The sequence below is a fragment of the Scyliorhinus torazame genome, chromosome 9 (genome assembly GCF_047496885.1).
Source record: "Scyliorhinus torazame isolate Kashiwa2021f chromosome 9, sScyTor2.1, whole genome shotgun sequence".
Lineage (NCBI taxonomy): Eukaryota > Metazoa > Chordata > Chondrichthyes > Carcharhiniformes > Scyliorhinidae > Scyliorhinus > Scyliorhinus torazame.
In genome coordinates this window covers 47,016,695-47,041,325 of record NC_092715.1, presented here as the reverse complement: position 1 = coordinate 47,041,325, position 24,631 = coordinate 47,016,695, and the positions used below count along the sequence as shown (strand labels likewise).

Genomic DNA, 24,631 nt, shown 5'->3' with positions numbered 1-24,631 from the left:
CTTTGTGACTTCATCAAATAATTCAATTGGCTGGCAAGGAGTAGAATGATTAATCAATACTCAGCAATGGGAAGATGGACCAAAGCCATGAAGCACTAGCCAATAATAAGGAAGAGGGTCACGATCGAAGTAGGGGAACAATGCCAACAGAAGATTTTGATACCATTTGCATTTAGCAATGCTCATTTGAGAACATCCACGCTCAAAGGTCACCATTTAGCATCATCTGTATTCAAAAATGATGATTTAGCTATCATTTGACATCCTTGAAGTGATTAAGTTACATAATTAGTCATCAATTGACATCAAATCTGATCACATCACTCAAACATTATAATTTGTGGTCATTTAGCATAATTTAACTGCCTTAAAAGTGCTCAGAAGTATGCAACTCACATCAAAACTGATCATAGAGCTTGTTCATGAAGAAAAAGGTAGAACATAGGGCTGAGACGGGACAGTAGCCTGGGAGGAGAGCAAGACCATGGCCTGTAGCTGAGAGCAGAACACCAGCCTAGGAGGAGAGTGGGTCTGAGACACGGGGTTGAGAGCAAGGACGAAACCAAGAGCAGGGTAAGAGAGCTGGCATTCAGTGTCTGGAGTGTAAACTGGGCTGGGAATGGGGGGGGGGGGGGGGGGGCGGGGGGAGCACTCCCACCTCCAGACAAGGTGGCGAAATCCAGGTACGGTGGAGGGCAGAGAAGGAGGAGAGGATGAGTGAACGAATCGAGGCTGAATGGGGCTGGACGGGAGGGCATGGGTCAGTGAATGAGGGCAGAGTTGGAATAGAAAGGCATGAATGAGTAAGTGTTGGCTGAGGGGAATGGGAGAGAGGTCATGAGAGTAAATGGGGGTTGAGTACGGATCGGAGGGAAGGTGTGGATGAGTGTGTGTGTGTATGAGGGGTGGGTGGGTGGAAGGAGGCCTAATAATCATTTTTGATGCCAGATGCTTACTTTTGACCCTTGTTCCAAATTACACCTTTCGATGTCAAATGATGTTACTGAATGTTTTGAGTGCATTCGAATACACCTAATAAAAACAATTCTGGAAGCATCGGACTCAGAGATCTATGCTCTCAAATATGCCCTTCTATCCCCACTGCCAGGGAACATCATTCCAAGCCAATTGTTTGGGAGTACCAATTAATTCCTGGAAAGAGGAACTCAGAACAAAAGCAGGAAACAGGAATGCAGGCCAACAGTTTAAGAGGAATGTATATGTTACATGCAAATTAACAGACAGGCAAAGCAAATGTAGTTGCCTTACATTCCCCACCAGCCTTGCTGTGTGCAAATTTGCTGCTGTATTTACGTAAATATCAATTAATTGGCTACGATGCATTTTAGGATGCCCTGAGGCTATTGAAGGCACTTGATAAATGCATTATCTTCCTCCATAATAGCGACTGGACAGTGTTCCCTAACAACCTGGAAATATCATGGTGCTTGGTGTTTAACCACTCATTTATTATGCCTGGCACCTTTAGGTTGAGAAGACTAAAAAAAAAGTTTGTGCCTGGCTCCATTACGCAATCATCATATTCAGACATATTCAGTTCACTAGAGTGTCAGTCACTGCAGCTGATCTGTGGGGAGTTTGGACCAGCTGGGTTACAACTGCACCAAAACAAATCTACCAAAAAACAAATAATGATAATTGCTTGAAACGGTATTCTCCAGAGAAATTAGGATATAACATACCCTCATTAAAAAAAAATGAAGTAAAGCTCCGTTCGCATTATTAATTCCCTTTTCTCAACATTCTATTTAATATTGGAAAGAACTAACTGTGCTCATACTTCAGGCCATCCCAAAGTATCTCATCGGGACCAGAATACCTTTGAAGAGCAGTCACTGAGGCAAAATTGGCAGCTAATTTATGTGTAGTGTCATATCATGCCTGTAAATTTATGAGAAAGGTGGACACTTTACTGTTAAAAAACATGAAAATGGATAATTTAACTTGACACAAAATGGAGTCCAACTCTTAATGCCAATGGAGTTTACAATTAGTATTGTCTAAATGTCTACAGAAAATGACGTACAATGGCTGTCTAAATTTAATGTCTGCAAATTGAAATTGTGCAAAATGAGTGTGAAGAAAAACGTTCAATTACAATGAGATGTAAGTAGCCAAGTTACCAAACCTCATTGTGTGTCAATGCGAACACCATCAGAAATAATTTGTGCGGACAATGGGAACAAAGAAAGCTCTGCTAGTATAACCTGACAGGCAGAGAAAATGGGTCTAACCTTTTATCTACCAAACCAGAAACCTACTGTTGCCAGGAGTAAGCGACTGAATTAATTGCCCGAAACTTCCAATCTCCACCAAAAGAGAATCCTCAGACCTGCACCATTGTTAGCTACCAACTCGAAAACTGGTAAAAGTGGTGTTTGTACTGTTTGGAAAATCTAAGTGCATGCTACTTGATTTGTAATCTTTTCTCGTGTGTGTGACCAATGTGAAAGAGTGAGTGAGTGCTGTTGCTTACATTGCAACTGTTGAGAAAACAAATGTTTATCCTTCCTTCTAATTTAATCTTGCGAGATAGCCTGTCCGGTATCTGATTTTACAAGTCACAGTACTCAAGGGATACAACAAGTCTTTAAAATACATCTTTTTGCAATTTGTCGAGATGTGCGAAAAAGGGGAACCATCTCTCCCCTCTCCGTAGCAAGGTCCCACAAACGAGACACAATTGAAGGAGAAATGCTGCTAAGGACATGTGGACATCTGGACTTCTTTGAATAGTGTTTCTCTGTCCTTTACAGCCTCTTAAACAGACAGATTGGGCTGGAGTTAACATGTCAGGTGAAAAATATCACCTCCAAAAATGTAGCACTCCCTCAGCACTGCCAGCTGAGATTAAGACTTGAAACTACAACCTGAAATAATCAGCATTTTGAATCCAACGTTGCTTTTTGTGGAAAACCAAAGGAGCGATTATCCCATTCGGTAGACCAATGAAATAGTGGGGTGAGTTTTAAATAGTGAAAATAGGGATGGTGGAATAAAAAAAGAGAAAGGTTGGATTTGAACCTGAAAGGACAGGATAGGTTTAATCCAGAACACTAATTACCTTAGAATTTACAAAGCAGGAGGCCATTCGGCCCATCGAGTCTGCACCGGCTCTTGGAAAGAGCACCCTACCCAAGCCCACACCTCCACCCGATCTCCATAACCCAGTTACCCCACCCAACACTAAGGGCAATTTTGGACACTAAGGGCAATTTAGCATGGCCAATCCACCTAACCTGCTCATCTTTGGACTGTGGGAGGAAACCGGAGTACCCGGAGGAAACCCACGCACACACGGGGCGAACGTGCAGACTCCGCACAGACAGTGACCCAAGCCAGGAATCGATCCTGAGACCCTGGAGCTGTGAAGCAATCATCCTAACCACTGTGCTACCGTGCTGCCCGAAATGATCAAGCCAGCTACATTTGTGTTGGAGGCCTGGGCTGGAGGTGCAAGGAGATCGCTGACAGGTGTCAGGACTCTAGCTTGAGTAGAATGGGAACACTTCCTCTCAGTTTTTCCAAAGAACTATTGTTTAACCATTACGACTAACCCATCAGACATAATCTTAAATGCTTGTTTTGTACTGCAGTGTGTGGAAATATATACGCGTGTCCCACAAAGGCATAGAATGATATTTTCAACATTGGAGTACTTTCCATTACAATATTTTCCCATGGTAGGATTTGCAGTGAATGCACACCCTGCAATATATAAACAATGTGTATATATAGGTTTATTATAAACATCTTGATGGTATCCTGTTCCATTTCTGAGGGTGACTTGAAGGGCACACCTCCAATGGAAGGTCGCTGTCCAGAAATGTTAACTCTTTGTTTCTCTCTCACCAATGCTGTCTGACCTTGTTCAATTTGAACACTCTAGTCTCTGGGACAGAGGGTGGAATTTTCTGGCCCTTCCCGCCAGCGGGGTCTTCCAGTCCCGCTGAAGGCAGTCGTCAGCGGCAGGATGGACGAGACACGCAAATTGCCGTGGACTTTGGCAGGACCAGAAGATCCTGTCGGTTGTCAATGGCAAACCATCTGCAGGGAAACACACTGGGGTGTGGGGAGAGATAGGGGGACATGCTACCCAGAAAGTTGTATGCTCAGCTCTCATTCCAAAGGCTTGAGTATGTATGCCAGGCTGGTAAGTCAGAAACATGCCCATCAAAACCACCGATCCGTTGAGTTGAAACTGGCAATTGCATAGATGTAATTTTGTTAGTTGGTCTGTTATGGAAAAACAATGAGAACGTCACCTGGACTCAATAGTAGCACTTGGACCTTTGCATTAAGGAGCACTGAGTTCCATTTCAGCAAATGAATGTCCTTTGAATGGTGCATTGAAGTATAGCACTGTCTGCTCAGGTGGATGCATGCAATGGCATTACTTGAAGGTCAAGAGAATTCTCCTGGTCCACTAACCGGTATTAATCCCTCGACCAACATCACAGAAATCAGATTACCTGGTCATTTAATTTAAGATTTAAATTTAGTTTGCCTAATTTAGTTAACAGTCTAATAAACAGATGTATGGTGGCACTCCTCACCCCTTGTGGAATACGAATCCTGTTTCATGTGCGGACTTCAGGGTGTTTCTTGCGCCCTGAACAACCACAAGTGTAGGAAATGTCAGCAGCTGGAGGATCTTGAATTCTGGGTGTCCGATCTTGAGCAGTGAGCTGGCATCACATCCATGGTTAGAGTCTACAGAATTCCTTCAGTGCAGAAGGAGGCCATTCGGCCCATCAAGTGTGCACTGAATGTCCGAAAGAGCACACTACCTAGGCCTACTCCACCGCCCTATCCATGTAACCCCAGCTTATCCTGAACTTCGTTGGACACTGAGGGGCAATTTAGCATGGCCAATCCACCTAACCTGCATGTCTTTGGACTGTGGGAGGAAATCAGAGAACCCGGAGGAAATCCACACAGACACGGGGAGAATGTGCAAACTCCACACAGTCACCCAAGGCTGGATGTCAACCCGGATCCCTGGTGCTGCGGGGCAGCCGTGCTAATCGCTGCACCACCGGTTAAGAACTGTTTGTGAAATCATGCTGCGTGAAAATGTAGTTACATCCATAGATACATAGAAGATAGGAGCAGGAGGAGGCCTTTTGGCCCTTCAAGCCTTCTCCGCCATTCATCACGATCATGGCTGATCATCCAACTCAATAGCCTAATCCTGCTTTCTCCCCATAGCCTTTGATCCCATTCGCCCCAAGTGCTACATCTTACCACTTCCTGTGGTAATGAATTCCACAGGCTCACCACTCTTTGGGTGAAGAAATGTCTTCTTGGGCGGGATTCCCCGACCTCCCGCCGGGTCGGAGAATCGCCGGGGGTCGGCGTGAAGCCTGCCCCCGCCGGCCTCAGAATTCTCCCACCCCCCAAAAACCGGCGTGGCATGAGTTGCGCCGCCCGCCTCGGAGAATGGGCCCCGGGGCCGCCCGAATTCTCCGGCCCGCGATGGGCCGAAGTCCCACCCGCCTGTCGCCGGTTCCGCTGGCGTAAATTGGAGTTGGTCCCTTACCGGCGGGACCTGGCGGCGCGGGCGGCCTCCAGGGTTATTGGGGGGTCGCGGGGGGATCTAGCCCCGGGATGTGCTCCCACGGTGGCCTGGCCCGCAGTCAGGGCCCACCGATCCGTGGGCGGGCCTGTGCCGTGAGGGCACTCTATTCCTTCCGCACCGGAGGCCGTGGTCATCCGCCATTCCCTGTGCGGAAGTGACTCCATGTACGCATGCGCAAGGATGACGTCAGCAGATGCTCCCGCGCATTCGCGGATCCACGCCGGCCAGCGGAATCCCTTTGGCCCCGGCTGGCGCGGCGCCAAAGGCCTTCCACGCCGGCCAGAGGGGTGTAAACCGCTCTGCCGCCAGCCTAGCCCCTGAAGGCCGGAGTGGTTCCCGCCACTCCACTGCGCCGTTTCTGCCCACCCCGCCGATTCCCGGAGAATCACGCCCCTGATCTCTGACTAAATGGTTTACCCTGAATCCTCAAGACAGTGACCCCTGATTCTGGACACACCCATGATTGCGAACATCTTCCCTGCATTTACCCTGTCTAGCCCGGTTAGAATTTTATAAGTCTCCTTTAGTTTTCTTTTCTTCTCTTCAATGTATATATATTTTATTCTGTGTACATATCTGTAAATATAAGTTGTTCAAAAACCCAATAAAAAACTTTTGTAAAAAAAAAAAAACTTTGAACTGTAATAGGGCAGCGCAGTGGTGTAGTGGTTAGCACTGCGGTCTCACAGCGCCAAGGTCCCAGGTTCGATCCCGGCTCTGGGTCACTGTCCTTTTGGATTTTGTACATTCTACCGTGTTTGCGTGGGTTTCGCCACCGCGACCCAAATGATGTGCAGGTTTGGTGGATTGGTCGCGCTAATTTGCCCCTTAATTGAAAAAAATGAATTGAGTATTCTAAATTTATTTTTTTTAAACTTTGAACTGTCATGTAATGTACTTTCATAAATTCTACCAATAAAGTATTATTTGGAGGAATAGAAAATAATTTTATAATCTCAATGAGAGTCCCCCCTCATTCTTCTGAACTCCAGCGAGAACAGTCCTAACCTAGCCAATCTCTCCTCATATGACAGCCCCGCCATCCCTGGAATCAGTCTGGTAAACCTTCGCTGCACTCCCTCGAGAGCAAGAACATCCTTCCTCAGAAAAGGAGATCAAAACTGCACACAATACTCCAAATGTGGCCTCACCAAGGCCCTGTACAATTGCAGCAACACATCCCTGCTTCTGCCTACGCAACACCAGCAACAACACTTCAATGGGATTTCAATTGGCTGGAAAGCACTTTGCCGTGTCCAGGGCACATGAAAGCAGCTATATAAATGCAAATGATTTCTCTATTTGATTCTCTTTTTTTTTAAATGAAGGGTCAATTCAGGCTCGAATGAAGAGACTTCGGACTGAAATTCATCAGTAACAAATCCATGAACAGATTTGTGTAAAATTAATTTGTTAAGATTTTAACAACCAGCAGTAATTTCCTTTTAACTACAATCTAAAAGTGTGTTACAGAATGGTTCCCAGGCCATTTAAGGGGTTGCAGCACCATCCCCTCTGCAGTTGGGAAGTATGTTTCCTGGGGTGTTTATTCGCTGTAACCGGTTTTGAAACATGTTTGTCATAAAATACATTTTAAAAAATCATTAACAAAGGGCATGTCTTCAGCTCATGACAACAAAGGCAGCATGGATTCATTAGAACTGCACCACCTCACTAGGCCACACAAAATCTCCCACCATCCTGCTCAACATTTAACATTACTAAAACCAAATCAGAATAACTAGCCTTTTCTTTCACTGGTGTTTATGGCACAACTAGATTGTTGCACTGCCATACTGCACTGTTTTCCCTCCAAATTACCTCTGTAGAGAGAAAGCATGGAATTATAGAGCAGTAAGTCTGACGTCAGTAGTGGGGAAAATTCTAGAATCCATTATCAAAGATTTTAAGATGTGGAGGTGCCGGCGTTGGACTGGGGTGAGCACAGTACGAAGTCTTACAACACCAGGTTAAAATCCAACAGGTTTGTTTCGATGTCACTAGCTTTCAGAGCGCTGCTCCAAAGATTTTAAAGCACAGCACTAAGAAAATAGTGGCAGGATCAGACAGAGTCAGCATGGATTTATGAAGGGGAATTCATGCTTGACAAAACTACTGGAATTCTTCAAGGATGCAACTAGTAGAATTGGTGATGTGGATCCAGTGGATGTGGTGTGTTTGGACTTTCAGAAGGCTTTCAAAAGTCCCGCATAAAAGAGTAGCGTGTAAAGTTAAAGTCCATTGGATTGGGGGTAATGTATTGAGATGGACAGAAAACTGGTTGGCAGACAAGAAACAAAGAGAAGGAATAATGGGTCTTTTTCAAATTGGCAGGCAGTGATTAGTGGGGTATCTCAGGAATCGGTGCTAGGACTTCAGATTTCACAATATATATTAATGATTTAGATGAGGGAACATAATGTCATGGGCGCGATTCTCCCAACGGGAGTCTAGGTGCCGACGCCGGAGTGAAAACCGGAGTGTTTCACTCCGTCGTCAGAGCCCGCTCCCAGCCCCCCATTCTCCCGCCCCCGGGGGGCTAGGAGCAGCGTCGCATAATTTAGGCTTCGGCGCCGCGTAAAAAGCGGCGGCGCGTAAATTACGCGAACGGAGCCGCGTAAATTACGTCACCCGCGCATGCACGGTTGCCACCCTCCCCGAGACCACCCCACAAGAATATGGCGAATGGATCTTGCAGGGCGGCGGAGGAAAGGAGGTCATCCTTTAGAGAGGCCGGCCTGCCGATCGGTGGTCATCGATCGCGGGCCAGACCCCATTGGAGACCCCCCCCCGATGCAGGAACCCCCCTCCCCCTCCCACAGGCCGCCCCCCCCCCCAGCGTTCCCGCACAGTTCCTGTCGGCAGCGACCAGGTGTGCACGGCGCCGGCGGGAACCTGTCGCGTTGGGGCGGCCGCTCGGCCCATCCGGGCTGGAGAATTGCCGCTTGCCTTTTGCAAACGGCGAGCGGTGATTCTCCCAGTGGCCAGCCATGATTCTCGCCTCGTTGGTTGGGGGGGGGGGAAATCGCATGCGGGTGTCGGGGTGGCGTGGCGGGACACGCACAGCGCCCCGGCGATTCTCCCACCCGGCGTGGGGGTGGGAGGGGTGGGGGAGGAGGGGAGGGGGGGAGAATTCCGCCCCATATCTCCAAGTTTGCAGATGACACCAAGTTGGGTGGGAAGGTGAGCTGTGAGGAGGATGCAGAGATCCTTCAGTGTAATTTGGACAAGTTGAGTGAGTGGGCAAATGAATGGCAGATGCAGTATAATTTGGAGAAATGCGAGGTTATCCACTTTGGTAGCAAAAACAAGGCGGCAGATTATTATTCGAATGGCCATAAATTAGGAGAGGGGGACATGCAACGAGACCTGGATGTCCTCGTACACCAGTCACTGAAGGTGAGCAGCAGGTGCAGCTGGCGGCAAAGGAGGCAAATGGTATGCTTGGCTTCATTGCGAGGTTTCGAGTACAGGAGCAGGGATGCCTTGCTGCAAATATACAGGGTCTATGTGAGGCCACACCTGGAATATTGTGTGCTGTTTCGGTCTCCTCATCTGAGGAAGGATGTTCTAGCTATAGAGGGAGCGCAGCAAAGGTTTACCAGACTGATTTCTGGAGTGGCAGTACAGACGTACGAAGAGAGTTTGAATCAGTTAGGATTGTATTTGCTGCAGTTCAGAAGAATGAGGGGGGATCTCATGGAAACTTATAAAATTCTAACAGGACTGGGCAGAGTTGATGCAGGAACGATGTCCCCGCTGGTGGGTCTGTCGAGAAGCACGGGTCACAGTCTGACAATACGGGGTAGACAATTTAGGACAGATGAGGAGAAATTTCTTCACCCAGAGAGTGATGAGCCTGTGTTACCACAGGAAGTAGTTGAGTCCAAAACATTGTATGGTTTCAAGATGTAATTAGATATCATCCATGATCATAATGAATGGCGGAGCAGGTTTGAAAGGCCGAATGGCCTCATCGTGCTCCTATTTTTTCTATGTTTCCAAAGCATTCGGTACGCCCTGTGGTTGTGAAGGGTGCTATAAAAATGTAACTTCTTTCTTTGACAGTTATGCGCTCTTTCTGGGGCACAGTTGTATGGGCACCTGAAGACCTCCAGTTAAAGCAATCAGCAGGCTATTCAACTGCAGAGAACTTCATAACTGAGACCAGTGCTGATCTCACCCAATATCCACACATGACCTTTTGCCAGTAATCTTTAATGTCTGTACTGACCCAGAGATGTTTGAAATTATTTTGAAATCAGTTTGACAGATGCTATTGATAGATTAAGGTTCTGGGGGAAGTCAAAGGTGTGTTTTAATGCCATTAAGCAATAGCCAGCACTGATGAGGTACTCGCGGAGTGAAAGGAAACAAATGGAAGGAGAGATTTTTTGCCTTTGGCACTCGCAATGTTTTGGAAAATTGCACATCCGCAGCTTATGTCTTTCCCTTAATTTTAATAGGTGGAAAATGACGGGCTTGGAGTGTGCAATTCCCAAACATACGCATGCAACAAGGTGGAAAATCTACCTTGTAGTGTCTACATTCAAAAAGGACAAAACACCTATCTAGGCAACAATAGCCTTGTAAGCCTATCATCGAAATCAGGGGAAATAATACACACTATTGTAGCAGAAAGGGTGCAAGGGTACTTCAATTTACAGCAACAAACATCTGTATAGAATGAATCAGGAAAGGGGCTGTTTGACAAAAGAGAAAATGCTGGAAAATCTCAGCAAGTCTGGCAGCATCTGTAGGGAGAGAAAAGAGCTAACGTTTTGAGCCCGATGACTCTTTGTCAAAGCTGACAGAGAAAGTGGGAAATTTTTACACTGTGGAGTGAGAATGAAAGATGAGTCATAGCCACAGAAACGCAGGGAAATCGGGTGCTAATGGCCACAGAAACCAAGGGGAAAGAGTGTTAATGGCAGTCCCCAGAGAGAACAAAAGATGTGAAAGGTCAAACAGCAGGGAAACTAACATCAGAGGATGAACTGTAGATGTGGGGGGAGGGGAAGCAAAGAGGAGAAAGATGAAGGAAAGGGGGATAGGATTGGGGGGGGGGACAGTTAAAATGAAATGAAAACAAATGGGTCGAGGTGGGGTAGAGCTGATCATCCGAAGTTGTGAAATTCGATGTTGAGACCGGAAGGCTGTAGCGTGCCTAACCGGAAGATGAGATGTTGTTCCTCCAGTTTGCATTGCGCTTCACTGGAACATTGCAGCAGGCCATTTGACAAGCTGCTGTTGACCCCATCACAAACATAGAAATTCCTCTGAAATCATTCATTTGGACTTTCAAAAAAATGTTTGGCAGCGCCATTCATCAAACAATTCTAATGAAACAAGAACATGCTTTTATATTGTTGGCTGTGTCTTGGGGATCAATTTAACTGTACTTTGCTCTGTTTGCACTTCAACAGAGTGGCAGGGATGGTCCGTGCATAAAATGGCTGACGACTCGACCCCAATTTTGGATTGGATTTGTTTATTGTCACGTGTACCGAGGTACAGTGTAAAGTATTTTTCTGCGAGCAGCTCAACAGATCATTAAGTACATGGGAAGAACAGGGAATTAAAAAAAATACATAATAGGGCAAACAAGGTATACAACGTAACTACAGAAGCACCGGCATCGGATGAAGCGTACAGGGGTGTAGTGTTAATGAGGTCAGTCCATGAGAGGATAATTTAGGAGTCTGGTAACAGCGGGGAAGAAGCTGCTTTTGAGTCTGTCCGTATTCTCAGACTTTTGTATCTCCTGCCTGATGGAAGAAGTTGGAAGAGTGAGTAAGCCGGGTGGCTGGGGTCTTTGATTATGCTGCCCGCTTTCCCCAGGCAGCGGGAGGTGTAGATGGAGTCAATGGATTGGAGGCAGGTTTGTGTGATGGACTGGGCGGTGTTCACGACTCTCTGAAGTTTCTTGCGGTCCTGGGCCGAGCAGTTGCCATACCAGGCTGTGATGCAGCCAGATAGGATGCTTTCTATGGTGCATCTGTAAAAGTTGGTCAGAGTTAATGTGGACATGCTGAATTTCCTTAGTTTCCTGAGGAAGTATAGGCACTGTTATGCTTTCTTGGTGGTAGTGTCGACGTTGGTGGACCAGGACTAACTTTTGGAGATTTGCACCCCTAGGAATTTGAAACTGCTAACCATCTCTACCTCGGCCCCGTTGATGCTGACACGGGTGTATACAGTACTTTGTTTCCTGAAGTCAATGACCAGCTCTTTTTTGCTGGCATTGAGGGAGAGATTGTTGTCGCTGCACCACTCCACTAGGTTCTCCATCCCCCTCCTGTATTCTGACTTGTCGTTATTCGAGATCCGGCCCACTATGGTTGTATCGTCAGCAAACCTTTCAGTTCATGAGTGGGATTGCTATGACTGTGACAGTGCTGCTATCATGATGGACGAAGAAAACAGTGCCTTCCACCAAATATATGCCCGTGCTGCCCCATTTGCCCCCTTAGGGCAAAACCTGTGCAGAAAAACACCTTTGACCACAAGTCCATCAGGTGGTCTGAACATAATATCCTCGAGGCCTGTGGGAAAAGGACCCTGAGGGAAAAGGATCCCGAGGCGTGGTTCCTTGAGCAGATGATCAAAGTCATTTGGCAGAATACTTCATCCTCAGAACTTTCAAATAAGCACTAAAACGTAACTTGACTGGTGGTACGAAGGGCCCTCCCCAGCAGATCTATCCTGCATGCAAAGAAAATGACTGCCTCCGCACATTACCCTTGACATGACTGCATTGGGGAAGAGACCATTCCCCACCTTCGCATGGAATGTGCCTCTGAAAAGAAAGATGAGGGCGGAATTCTTCGTAGCGCAACGCCAAAATCAGGAATGGCGATCGGGCAGAGGATGGCTCCTGACGCCAGAATCGGGGCAGGCGCCAATTTGGCGCCTGGTCGCAATGGTCCGCCCCTCCAAATCGGCATCACCGGGACACTTGGCGCACAGGGTTGCGGCGTCGTTGTAACGTCATCAGCCGGCCCACCCGCGATGCTCCGCCGCCGATGGGCCGGGTTCCTGACGGCGTGGGCCACATGTGGTCCCAGCAGTCGGGAGCCTGGTACGCTGGCTGCGGGGGGAGAGAGAGGGCGTGCGGACAGTGTCCAGCGGCGCCACACTCGGCCAAGATCCGTGCCGCTGGCTGGGGGGCTTCTGCCAGGCTGGGAGGAATGGTGGCGAGTGGCCAGGAGTTGGGTTGTGGGGTCAGGGTGGGCGGGTACGTGGTCCAGCACGACCGGCGCGTGTGTGGGGGGGTGCAGACGTGCGCGGCTGCAGCTTGTCAGCCCTGCGCATGTGCAGCACGAGATCAGGCAATTCTCCGACCATTTTCCACGCGTTCCGCGGGTGTTTGACACGGCGCCGGTCTTAGCCCCTCACCGGTACACGAGTTGGAGAGAGTTTCACACCACAGATCCTCAGCACTGAGCCTCAGGAATGGAGAATCCAGCCGCAGTCTTTTGCGGAGCTTCATCCTGAGCAGCTCTGTAACACAGTACTTTGTACTGCAAGGACCATTAAGAGGGATGCACACTGAGGTACACATCAGTGAAAGACGCTCGTTTGATTCACACAAGGGTTGTTGTTCTTCCGCTGGATGACCAAGCGTTGCAGACTTGTACATTCCAAGGTCCAGGACTACGTGCTGAGGGACGCACTGAAAGCTTGGGGCAGCTACTCAAAAGGCTCATTGGGAAAGGCCCTCTGGCCACTAGATATTGAGGAGTTGGAAACGGTGTAAAACCTTTTTGGGCTGGATGCAGCAGGGAATGTTGGACATGAAATTTCATAGAATTTCATAGAATTTACAGTGCAGAAGGAGGCCATTCGGCCCATCGAGTCTGCACCGGCTCTTGGAAAGAGCACCCTACCCAAGGTCAACACTGCCACCCTATCCCCATAACCCAGTAACCCCACCCAACACGAAGGGCAATTTTGGACACTAAGGGCAATTTATCATGGCCAATCCACCTAACCTGCACATCTTTGGACAGTGGGAGGAAACCGGAGCACCCGGAGGAAACCCACGCACACACGGGGAGGATGTGCAGACTCCGCACAGACAGTGACCCAAGCTGGAATCGAACCTGGGACCCTGGAGCTGTGAAGCAATTGTGCTATCCACAAGGCTACCATGCTGCCCCAATGCAAATGTACAGTGTAAATATAACCTGTAATGGCAAGTGTATGTGAGACACCTGATGCACTTTTTGAAAGAATCTGATCCACACTGCACTTCATGCATTGTCAAATTTAAACATTCTGTATTCTACTTCAAATGTTATGAATAAAGTATATTTTTGGGGCGGAAGATGTCTCTTTCGCCCGGAGCATCCAGTTCAGAACATGGGATGGCGAAGAAGTTGGTAGAATCTGAGATAGGAGAGGAAATTGGTACAAAAATGGGAAACAGGGCACTTCTGAGGTGAAAGGTCAGAGTGCAGTGAGGTGTTGAGTGTGGAATTAGTGCTTAGAATATTGTTGTTTCCAATCTACATTAACGAGCTGGATACCAAAACTAAATGTTGTTTGGCTGATTTCCTGAGAACATTAGAACAGGAAAACTAGTTGAGACATAGGATGCAACTTAACATCTGCAGAAGGGTTTGGATCATTTATGCAGCTGGTCAAGTGGCAAATTACATTTCACATTGTCAAACGTGAAGCATTGCACAAAAGTCACAAAATGTGGAAATTAAATGTACAGTAATCAGTCCTAAATTAGCACAGGGAAATTAGAAAGGGAATAATCAGAGATACATCAATTTCAATCCCTCAACAATGTGCTTTCAATGCTAATGTGACGGCATGTGGCGCAGTGGAACTGCAGCGCTGAGGACCTGGGTTCGAATCCCAGCCCTGGGTCACTGTCCGTGTGGAATTTGCAAGTACAAGACTATGTTGACCATACTAAAATGTCATAAGGCACCAGCAAGATCATGGCATGATATCCAACTCTGGCTGGCATGGTGGCTGCTTGGTCCTCACAATCTCCCATGCTTTGTCATTCAATGTTACATTTCTGCTAAGGACTTCAGCTGATGATTTAAGTTCTCGCTGTATCCTTTGAAAAAAATTAAGAGGTTAGTCCTCAAACTCGCCCTGCTTAATCTTCAAATGCCATTGAAGTTTTGAGGGTTTTAAACTCTCATTTGCCAGTACTTCCCTGCATATAACACACAAGGGGCTTTGCATCCTGGTTTGCATTGGCACAATTAACAAAGCCATACCTCAGGGCAGCAGGGCGGCACAGTGGTTAGCACTGCTGCCTCACGGCGCTGAGGTCCCAGTTTTGATCCCGGCTCTGGGTCACTGTCTGTGTGGAGTTTGCACATTCTCCACGTGTTTGCGTGGGTTTTGCCCAACAACCCAAAGATGTGCAGGGCAGGTGGATTGGCCATGCTAAATTGCCCCTTAATTGGAAAAAATGAATTGGGAACGCTAAATTTATAAAAACAAGACAAAAGAAAACAATGCCATGCCTCAAGAAATCATTTCTATACTGCTTTGCTCCTGATTTCAGATTTGTCTTTGTTGATTGATCACCAGAGGCCCTGGAGCTCTGTATAGAGCTAATATAAACTCAAAAATGGACTGAGGAGAGCTAGAAGGGGGCATGAAAAAGCCCTGGCAGGAAGGTTAGGGAAAACCCCAAGGCATTCTACACTTATGTGAGAAATAAGAGGATGATCAGAGTGAGAGTAGGGCCGATCAGGGATAGTGGAGGGAACTTGTACCTAGAGTCTGAGGAGATGGGGGAGGCCCTAAATGAATATTTTGCTTCAGTATTCACTAGAGAGAGGGACCTTGTTGTTCATGAGAACAGTGTGAACCAGGTTAATAGACTCGAACAGGTTGATATTAAGGAGGATGTGCGTGAAATTTTGAAAATCATCAGGGTAGATAAGTCCCCGGGGCCTGACGGGATATACCCAAAGTTACTACGGGAAGCGGCGGAGGAGATTGCTGCGCCATTGGCAATGATCTTTGCGTCCTCACTCTCCACTGGAGTAGTACCGGATCAATGGAGGGAGGCAAATGTTGTTCCCCTGTTCAAGAAAGGGAATAGGGAAATCCCTGGGATTTACAGACCCATCAGTCTTACGACTGTGGTGAGCAAAATATTGGAAAGGATTCTGAGATAGGATTTATGATTATTTAGAAAAACATAGTTTGATTAAAGATAGTCAGCATGTGGGAGCTTTGTGAGGGACAGGTCATGCCTCACAGAATTATTTTAGGATGTGACGAGACACATTGATGAAGGTCGGGCAGTGGATGTGGTGTATATAGATTTCAGCAAGGCATTTTATAAGGTTCCCCATGGTAGGCTCATTCAGAAAGTTAGGGGGCATGGCATACAGGGAAATTTGGCTGTCTGGATACAGAATTGACTGGCCAAAAGACAGCGAGTGGTAGTGGATGGAAAGTATTCCGCCTGGAGGTCGGTGACCAGTGGTCCCCGCAAGGATCTGTTCTGGGGCCTCTGCTCTTTGTGGTTTTTATAAATGACTTGGATGAGGAAGTGGAAGGGTGGGTTAGTAAGTTTGCCGGTGACACGAAGGTTGGGGGAGTTGTAGATAGTGTTGAGGATTATTGCAGGTTACAACAGGACATTGACAGGATGCAGAGCTGTGCTGAGGAGTGGCAGATGGAGTTCAACCTTGATAAATGTGAAGTGATTCATTTTGCAAGGTCGAATTTGAATGCTGAATACAGGGTTAAAGGCAGGATTCTTGGAAGTGTGGAGGAACATAGGGATCTTGGGGTCCACATACATAGATCCCTCAAAGTTGCCACCCAGGTTGATAGGGTTGTTAAGAAGGCACGTATGGTTTGTTGGCTTTCATTAACAGGGGGATTGAGTTTAAGAGCCGCGAGGTTTTGCTGCAGCTTTATAAAACCCTAGTTAGACCACACTTGGAATGTTGTGTCCAGTTCTGGTAGCCTCATTATAGGAAGGATGTGGATGCTTTGGAGAGGGTACAGACGAGCTTTACCAGGATGCTGCCTGGACTGGAGGGCATATCTTATGAAGAAAGGTTGAGGGAGCTAGAGCTTTTCTCACTGGAACGAAGAAGGCAGAGAGGTGACTTGATAGAGGTGTACAAGGTGATGAGGGGCATGGATAAAGTGGATAGCCAGAGACTTTCCCCCAGGGTGGAAATGGCTGTCACGAGGGGACATAATTTTACAGTGATTGGAGGAAGGTATAGGGGAGATGTCAGAGGGAGATTCTTTACACAGAGAGTGGTGGGTGTGTGGAATGCACTGTCAGCAGAGGTGGTGGAGTCAGAGTCATTAGGGCCATTTAAGCGACTCTTTGACAGCCACATGGACAGCAGTAAATTGAAGGGGTGTAGGTTAGGTTGATCTTAGATTAGGATAAATGGTCGGCACAACCAATTTGGGGCAGCACGGTAGCATTGTGGATAGCACAATTGCTTCACAGCTCCAGGGTCCCAGGTTCAATTCCTGGCTTGGGTCACTGTCTGTGTGGAGTCTGCACATCCTCCCTGTGTGTGCGTGGGTTTCCTCCGGGTGCTCCGGTTTCCTCCCACAGTCCAAAGATGTGCAGGTTAGGTGGATTGGCCATGATAAATTGCCCTTAGTGTCCAAAATTGCCTATAGTGTTGGGTAGGGTTACTGGGTTATGGGGATGGGGTGGAGGTGTTGACCTTGGGTAGGGTGCTCTTTTCAAGAGCCGGTGCAGACTCGATGGGCCGAATGGCCTCCTTCTGCACTGTAAATTCTATGATGACAACATCGTGGGCTGAAGGGCCTGTACTGTGCTACGTTCTATTAGCATCGCTTTGTCGTGCCGTGGACTCTCCGGAGCAGCTCTCTACAGCAGATTCTGTTGTGAAATCTTGGCATTTTTGTGTCTCTGGCTCTCTCTTCCTTATTAAAAAAAAACGGATCCATCTTCAGGCCTTCACATTCTTGTTGCTTGCTTGCTTTGCAGGAAAAAAATGGAAGAATCTCTCCTCCGTGATTTCACGCCAAAAGCACGGACGTACAGGGCACATAACGTCAGCGTGTGATCCGGGTGCATGACATGCCCTCTGCCATCGCGTCAGGCCGGAAGACTCCATCATTCCATTTAAAAGCCAGTCACGGCCATTGGACCTCTCCCGTGATCGGGAACACCGCTTTTAAATTCAGAATGCTGGCCACCACCTTCTCAAGAGCAATTAGGATGGGCAACAAATGCTGGCCTCACCAGCAAAGCCCACATCTCGTAAAAATTAATAATTAAAACAATTCCATGTCCTTTTGCAGTTCAAGACTATCCTCATCACAGTTGACAACACTTCTGATCTCTGTGTCATCTGCAAATTTTGAAATCATGCCCTGCACTCCACAGCCTAGTTCATTGATATAGATCAGGAAGAACAAAGGTCCCAATATTGACCCCTGGGAACTCCACTACAAACCTTCCTCCAATCTGAAAAAAATCTATTTATCACTACTCTCACTTTCCTGGCACTTAGCTAATTTTTTTTTACAATTAAGGGGCAATGCCACATGGCCAGTCCACCTACCTTGCACATCTTTGGGTTGTGGGGGTGGGACGCAAGCAGGCACAGAAGAATATGCAGTGACAGTTGATTTTATCCCGTACTACAATTTCCAGGAATTGGGAAGAGAACCAACAACAACAATAGTTTCAGAAGTTTCCCTGCCACTGAAGTCAAACTATCTGGGTTTCATACCATCCTTCACCTCAGCCATTAATACAATAGTTTTTTATCTTTCTTTCAGGTGTGAAGGGTAGTGAGATTCAACAACAAACATGTAAAAAAACCTCCAGAACTTCCCTCTGCTTCTCTTCCCTCTGACCCCACCCCTTATTCTTGTGGATATGGGACATCATGGCACGTCATTCTCTGACCTTCCCCTCTCTGGCTCTGAGGGCTCTGTCCTCAGCAAAGGATACAACTTCATCCCTTACAGCCCCACCTTAATCGATTTCAAGCTTGGATGACATTCAGGAGACTATGTAGCAGGTTCTTTTACCCATCTCCATCATTCTCCATTCACCTGGTCCCCTTTCCCTCCATCAGTTCGTCCAATGAGAACAGTTGGCATGATATTGGCCATCTTAATTTCACAGCTCCCCTGTATCCCTCTGAAGCGGCAGCGCTCTATTCTCTCAGGTCCAACCCTAACATTGTTATCACACTTGCTGACAAGGATGGTGCTGTTGCTGTCTGGCATTCTGACCTCTACCTAGTCAGAGCCAAAGCGGCAACCCACTGACTCTTCTACCACCCTCCTGGATCATGGGCCCACTACCAAACATCAAACCAATGTATCCAATGACCGGCCTCTGAAGATCTTCCCTCCATGGGCCTCCAATCTCCCAGTCTTCCAAACCTGAATATAACTGCTTTTATTCCTTCCCCAAATTTTATAAACAGGATCTCGCTTGCTCCCCCCCCCGCCCCCCCCCCCCCCCCCCCGCCCCCAACTCCCCCCACCCCCTGCCCCCTCTGAAATAAAAACATTCTGATGAAAGGTTCCAGACCGGTAATGTTTGTCAAAATTTACTCATCCTGGCGGTGAGCCCTTCCGTTGACTTGATTGCGGCAACCCCATGCGGCCTTTGCCAGGAGTCCCACCTCTCAATATTGGTCAGTGGCCAGTGCACAGTCTCTCATGGAGACCAAGAGCTGCCAGATCCAAAATGGCCCAAGGACCGGGTCATTGCTGCCTCAATGATACTGTGAGTTAGAGCCGAAAAAGGGTAGCCAAATCTCCAATAGACTACATTTTTTTCAAAGAAAATTCCAATTAAGGGGAAATTTAGCGTGGCTAATCCACCTACCCTGCACATCTTTGGGCTTTGGGTTGTGGGGGTGAGACCTATGCAGACACAGGGAGAATGTGAAACCTCCACATGGGCAGTGACCCGGGGCCGGGATCGAACCCAGGTCCTCGGCACCGTGAGGCAGCAGTGCTAATTACTGCGCCACCGTGCCGCCCCCTCCAATAGACTTCCCTTGCTACTGATTGTGTCCTCCAAATAGCTTTGACAGACTAAGCTATCTTAACTTCAAAACATCCTGAAATGCTAACTGGTAATCATTTTCTTTTCCTTCTTTCACAGGATTTGGGCGTCTCTGGCAAGGTCAGCATTTGTCGTCCATTCCTGATTGTCCTTATTGGGGAGGTGGTGGTGAGCCCTTCTCTTGAGCTGCTCTGGCCCATTTGGCTGTTCAGAAGTGAATTCCAGGATTTTGACCCGGTAGCAGTGAAGGAATCATGCACTGACCTGCTGGATTCTGTGTTATTGATTGCTGATCGCTTGGTTACGGAAAGGGAAGTCCATGCCACCCGAGGCCCTGCCTGCTCCATCAGAAGCATGGAAAAGATGCCATGGCATAAATTCAAAGCAGCAGAGGGGAGCTCTCCCGATGCCATGGCCAACAACTACCCCACAGAGCTAACAAGGTTGTTGCATTTCCCCATATCAAACAGTGACTACTTTATTGACTGTAAGCGCTTTGAAAAATCCTGAGAGTACGAACAATGCTTTATAAATGCAAGTTATTTCTTTCTGTTGATTTAATGTGAGGCATGCTTGACCATCACCCGTTTTTGATGACAGTTCTATTCTCTAATTGATACCTCCGTGCGGGAAGAAATTTCTGCTTTGCAAGTATTATCTTTACTGTCAACATCTTACAAAATCACAAAACACAAAAAAAAAACAAGCTGGCTAAAAGGGACAGGCAGGGTTTCAGTGCATACATCCAGAAGACACAACGGTGCCAGTCAATTATGTATTTTAAACTGGTTGCTGATGTTGAACTGCCGGCAGTTGCAGTTCGCATAGGTCCAATCATCGGAAACCATGAAGTACACACTTAAAGAACACCAACGAAGTATGTATAGCATATCTGCAGCGCAACGGCAAAGTAAGCTAACCCAAAAATACAGTCAAAACATTGAAACATCCCCTGGTAGTGACAAAAAACCTGTAGCAAAGCAGAAAGCTTCTTGTTTACTGTTGTGTCTTTTTCTTTCCAAATGGCTGAAAAGCGAGGACAGCTGAAATCTCGCTAGGCTCTCAGTGCTGTATTTAAGCAAAACAATCATGCACTAAAACATGTAATTTATATTCCCGGGAAAAAAACAGATTACAACGGAAGAGAAAACAACCGATAGAGCCCTGACTGGGGTTATTTACTGCGTGCTCCATTCAGATCGAATACATCCTACATTGCCAGATGAAAGTATGCTACAATGGTTTGTTTCCCCAAACAACAAGCCAATCGCTGTGCAAGAGCTTCTGGACTTTTGAAACATCTTGTTTAATTGCAATGGCCGGCAAACTGCCAACAGGTCTGGTGCTCAGGTACAAGGCTCCAATCGAGCACCCGCTGCTTGTGTACCCAACACTTCCCGCTAAAAGAAACATCATCAGAATTTCTTTATCGTGCTGGAAAATTCCCACTTCTGTGCCCATTGTACCTGGCATTGGTATCCTCAGTTATGTAGTGGGCCAAGAGGGTGACTTGGCTCGTTTGCAACTCAGATCTGAATGTGCTTTAACAAAGTGGGGTTAGTATTTGACCCTTGATGGGTGAGGTAACAACAAGGTATATGTCATTTGTGCAGTCAAAGGAAAGAGGCTTGACGTGCAATAAAGCTTCTTGTGAGGAGTAAATGCAGAGAAGAGCGGTTTAGTAAGTGGCTGGGAGGTAAATTGGCACAGGGACCAGTCCTCCCAAACCTCTTCCAGCTAAAAGAATTGCTCAGAAGTTAGAAAGTGCCAAGAAACAGGAGGAGTTGATAGATGCAGGCAATCTCTTACCATTAACGGTCACACAGACTGTGCCCGAACTGGCCTGAGCTAGATATGAGTTTGCATTGTATTCCTCATCATCTGTGTCAGAGTCATGAACTGGCTGCGTGCTGCTGTGGCCAAGCAGCCGTCTTTGGTTGCCATTGGCATTGGGCGATGAAATTGGGGAACCAGGCTGCTCAATGGCTGATGGACTGGACGAGGAGGAAGAGGATGGCATGGGAGGACCTGAGGGGAGACAAAACGAGGGTTTTGATGTGTGATGGTAACGACAAAGCATGTTAAAAAAATGCACAAGTGAGACATTCAAAAGCAAAATGAATAGCAATGGATTCAAACCCTGGCAGACAAAGAAACCCATTAGCTGCTATCCTCTTGTTACACAGAGTAAAATCAAAAGTTGAGCAAGGTAGATGATTTCTGCATGCTAATCCCTTTGACAAAGTGTTTTTAGATTACAAAGTACAAGAACTTAAACTATTATGTACAGTAACAGTGTACAGCTTCAAATGAATGCAGAAAGAACCACATGTATTTTCTATGGCCTCTCTGGACAAGGTCAAGCTCAGGCAGGTAGAAGACTTGCACTTCAGCTTTAAGCTGCTTTTCCTTTGCTGCGATTTTTGCTCAGTACAGTGATTTCTGTGAGCTGCTCTGCCTGTTCCTTTCACATTAGTCTGGGGGGGGGGGGTTTGGTCCCCATGCCCTCTGCGGTTCCAATGCCAAACGCACAGGTCTGATTGCTGAAGACTGCAAACACAAAGGGATAACCCGGCTTGCTGCAAATATCCCCTCAATCCAACAGGACTCGCAGTCCTGCCTTCCCGTGGCGATATGGTGCAGTTTGTTCCCTTGGCTGGCTTGAGTCGTTCGGAAGGAATGCAGCCAAGCAGTGGGAGCACCTCAGATGGGAAAAGACATTCTGATGCAGCACGGGCAAGGGACAAGCCTCCAGTGCATGATTTCAGAGCCCGGTACTTTAAAGTGTTACTGAGGCTGCCATTGGGCAGTTTTCCTCTGCTCGTGGTGCCAGGACTAAGTAGTGAAGACCAAGAGGGTATTACAAACCAACAATTACTGTCTCTGTCTCTGCTTGGATGTGACACTGCCACTCAAAATTACGTTCTTACTAGCAGTTCTACAAACACCTTTTAAATAGTTGTCCTGTCCCCACCTTGCACACACGGTGTCAGAACTCGACAGCTGTTCCAGCCATGCTTGTCTGCAGATAGCCTTCCAGGGCCCGTTGTCTGCATACTTTATCTCTGTTACACTGCCCACACATTCAAACCATTTAAATTATATGTAACATTTAACCCGAAATGACAACTGTAGAAATCTGCCAGGGTCAAAAGCTGCATCAAAGCTAAAATAACAGAAGCTGAGCTGTACTAATAGAGAAGGCACAGTTTAGAAAGAAATGATTATGACAGCTTTGATTTAGGGCCATGCAAAAGGGGATCTTGTCCCCTGAGTAAGCAGCAGTCAGTACAGATGAACACTAAATCCAAGTCTGTCATTCCCCTTTAACCTGTCAGTTTCGTATTTTCACACCAAGAGCAATGCATTCTCAGCTTCGTAAAATAAAAACATAAATAGGAAAATAAATCGGTAAGTAATTGTAGATACAGAATAGTGCATTTCTAGCTAAAACAACACGACCTGCAAATCTACACGGCAAGAGGGTGCAATGACTGCCCTGTAAATCTGAAATGATAAAGTAACTACCTTGGCTTTGTCCCAACTGCCAAGCCCTTTGTCGGCTACTTTCCCTGAAGTAACAGTGGACTAACAGGGATTTCCATTTTAATCCCAAATGGACAGCGAGTTCAGTGGGAGTTTTGTGGACAAAGTGAAACATTCTCTATTTCTTCAGTGAAGTAATGGTTTGGAGTTTGACTTGTGACTAATTATTACATCACCTCCCTCGGAGATGTTAAACTGTGAATTTTTCACATATGTGACATATGGTGCCACCTGGAAGCAACTAAAATCAGCTCTGATTTCTGATGTCTCCCTAATTGCCTCTGATTACCTGGTTCTCACCGATGGCAGGCTTTGTTTGGGCCAGGCAACTAATATTTTTGTTAACTATGTGTGCAAGAGATTGAAGTCACGATTGTATCTCAGGGCATGGGCTGGCCGCACGTCCCCCATGGAGAGTTCAGATTTTGGCCATTTTTACTCCTGGATGAGCCAAGCTTGAAGTGCAATGATCCGTCTCCCACGTGAAGCTCGCAGGAATAATGCCGATGTCAGTGATCGGGATCAAGAATTGTGGTCGGAGCATGAGGCTGTCAGTGACCATGAAGGTGATCTGAGGCAAGGCAAGTTAACAAGGAGTCCGCAGGTGGCTGTGGAGGGGGAGTGGTGCTTCCGGCCAGCTTGGTGCAGGCCCAAGGTTTTCCTCTTGGGTCAGGAGGCGAAGCACCCCTCTTGCTTCATGACCATAAGAAACCTTATCGAAATAAACTGAATACTCACCTGAGCCTCTTCTAGTCTGTTCCTGCCCGTGACTACCTCTCATAGGCAGACAGCACAGGGAGATCACAGTCAAAATTAAGTCAGGGTCTGACAATTCTGAGGCCTCTGCCTCCATGCTCCTATAGACCTGGGATATTCTGCAGAGTTACAGTGCTATGAGAAACAAAACAAAATTGCACCTGGATGATATTTTTACATATTGTTTCAACTGGAGAGGAGGGCCTTGGGAGGTGGGGGGCTTAAAAATCATGCCTAATCAATGTTGGTATACAACTCAACCATTAGCTCAGTTCAGAATCGGCTAAGCTCATTTTACTGGACAGCTGGTTTGTGATGCAGAGTGAGGCCAACAGCGAGGTTATTCATGCCTTCTCAACCTTGCCCCTCGTCTGAGGTGTGGTAATCCTCCGGTTAAATCACCACCAGTCAGCTCTCCCCCTCGAAGGGGAAGGCAGCCTATGGTCATCTGGAGCTAGTGCGACTTTACTTTACCTACTTTTAGACCACAACAGCAGCAGGCATCACAGTGACTGCGGCTCTGGTCCGGCAGCAGTGCTTCACAGTGTAGGTCAGTGGTTAATGGTTAGGACTGAGAACTCGGACTAATCCCCACCCGCAGTCACTAGCCCACCATCAGCCGCCCCAGCACCATGGCTAACTGGGGGGGGGCTCTCTTTCAGCTCCCCCGCCCACACCATCACGACCGAGCAGAG

The 24,631-nt window shown here is 47.2% G+C and overlaps 1 protein-coding gene across 29 annotated transcripts in view; it reads right to left on the bottom strand.

Moving 5' to 3' along the window:
* Positions 1 to 24,631, bottom strand: part of LOC140429166 (teneurin-3) — a 3,593,949-nt gene that overhangs the window by 382,829 nt on the left and 3,186,489 nt on the right. For 19 of the 29 annotated variants that reach the window (XM_072515817.1, XM_072515806.1, XM_072515811.1 and 16 more), the window contains one exon: positions 21,444 to 21,662. The exons of the other annotated variants lie outside the window; for them this stretch is intronic. In XM_072515817.1, the coding sequence (XP_072371918.1) occupies positions 21,444 to 21,662 (219 nt within the window). The remainder of the gene's footprint in view (positions 1 to 21,443; positions 21,663 to 24,631) is intronic. 29 annotated transcript variants of the gene reach the window in all.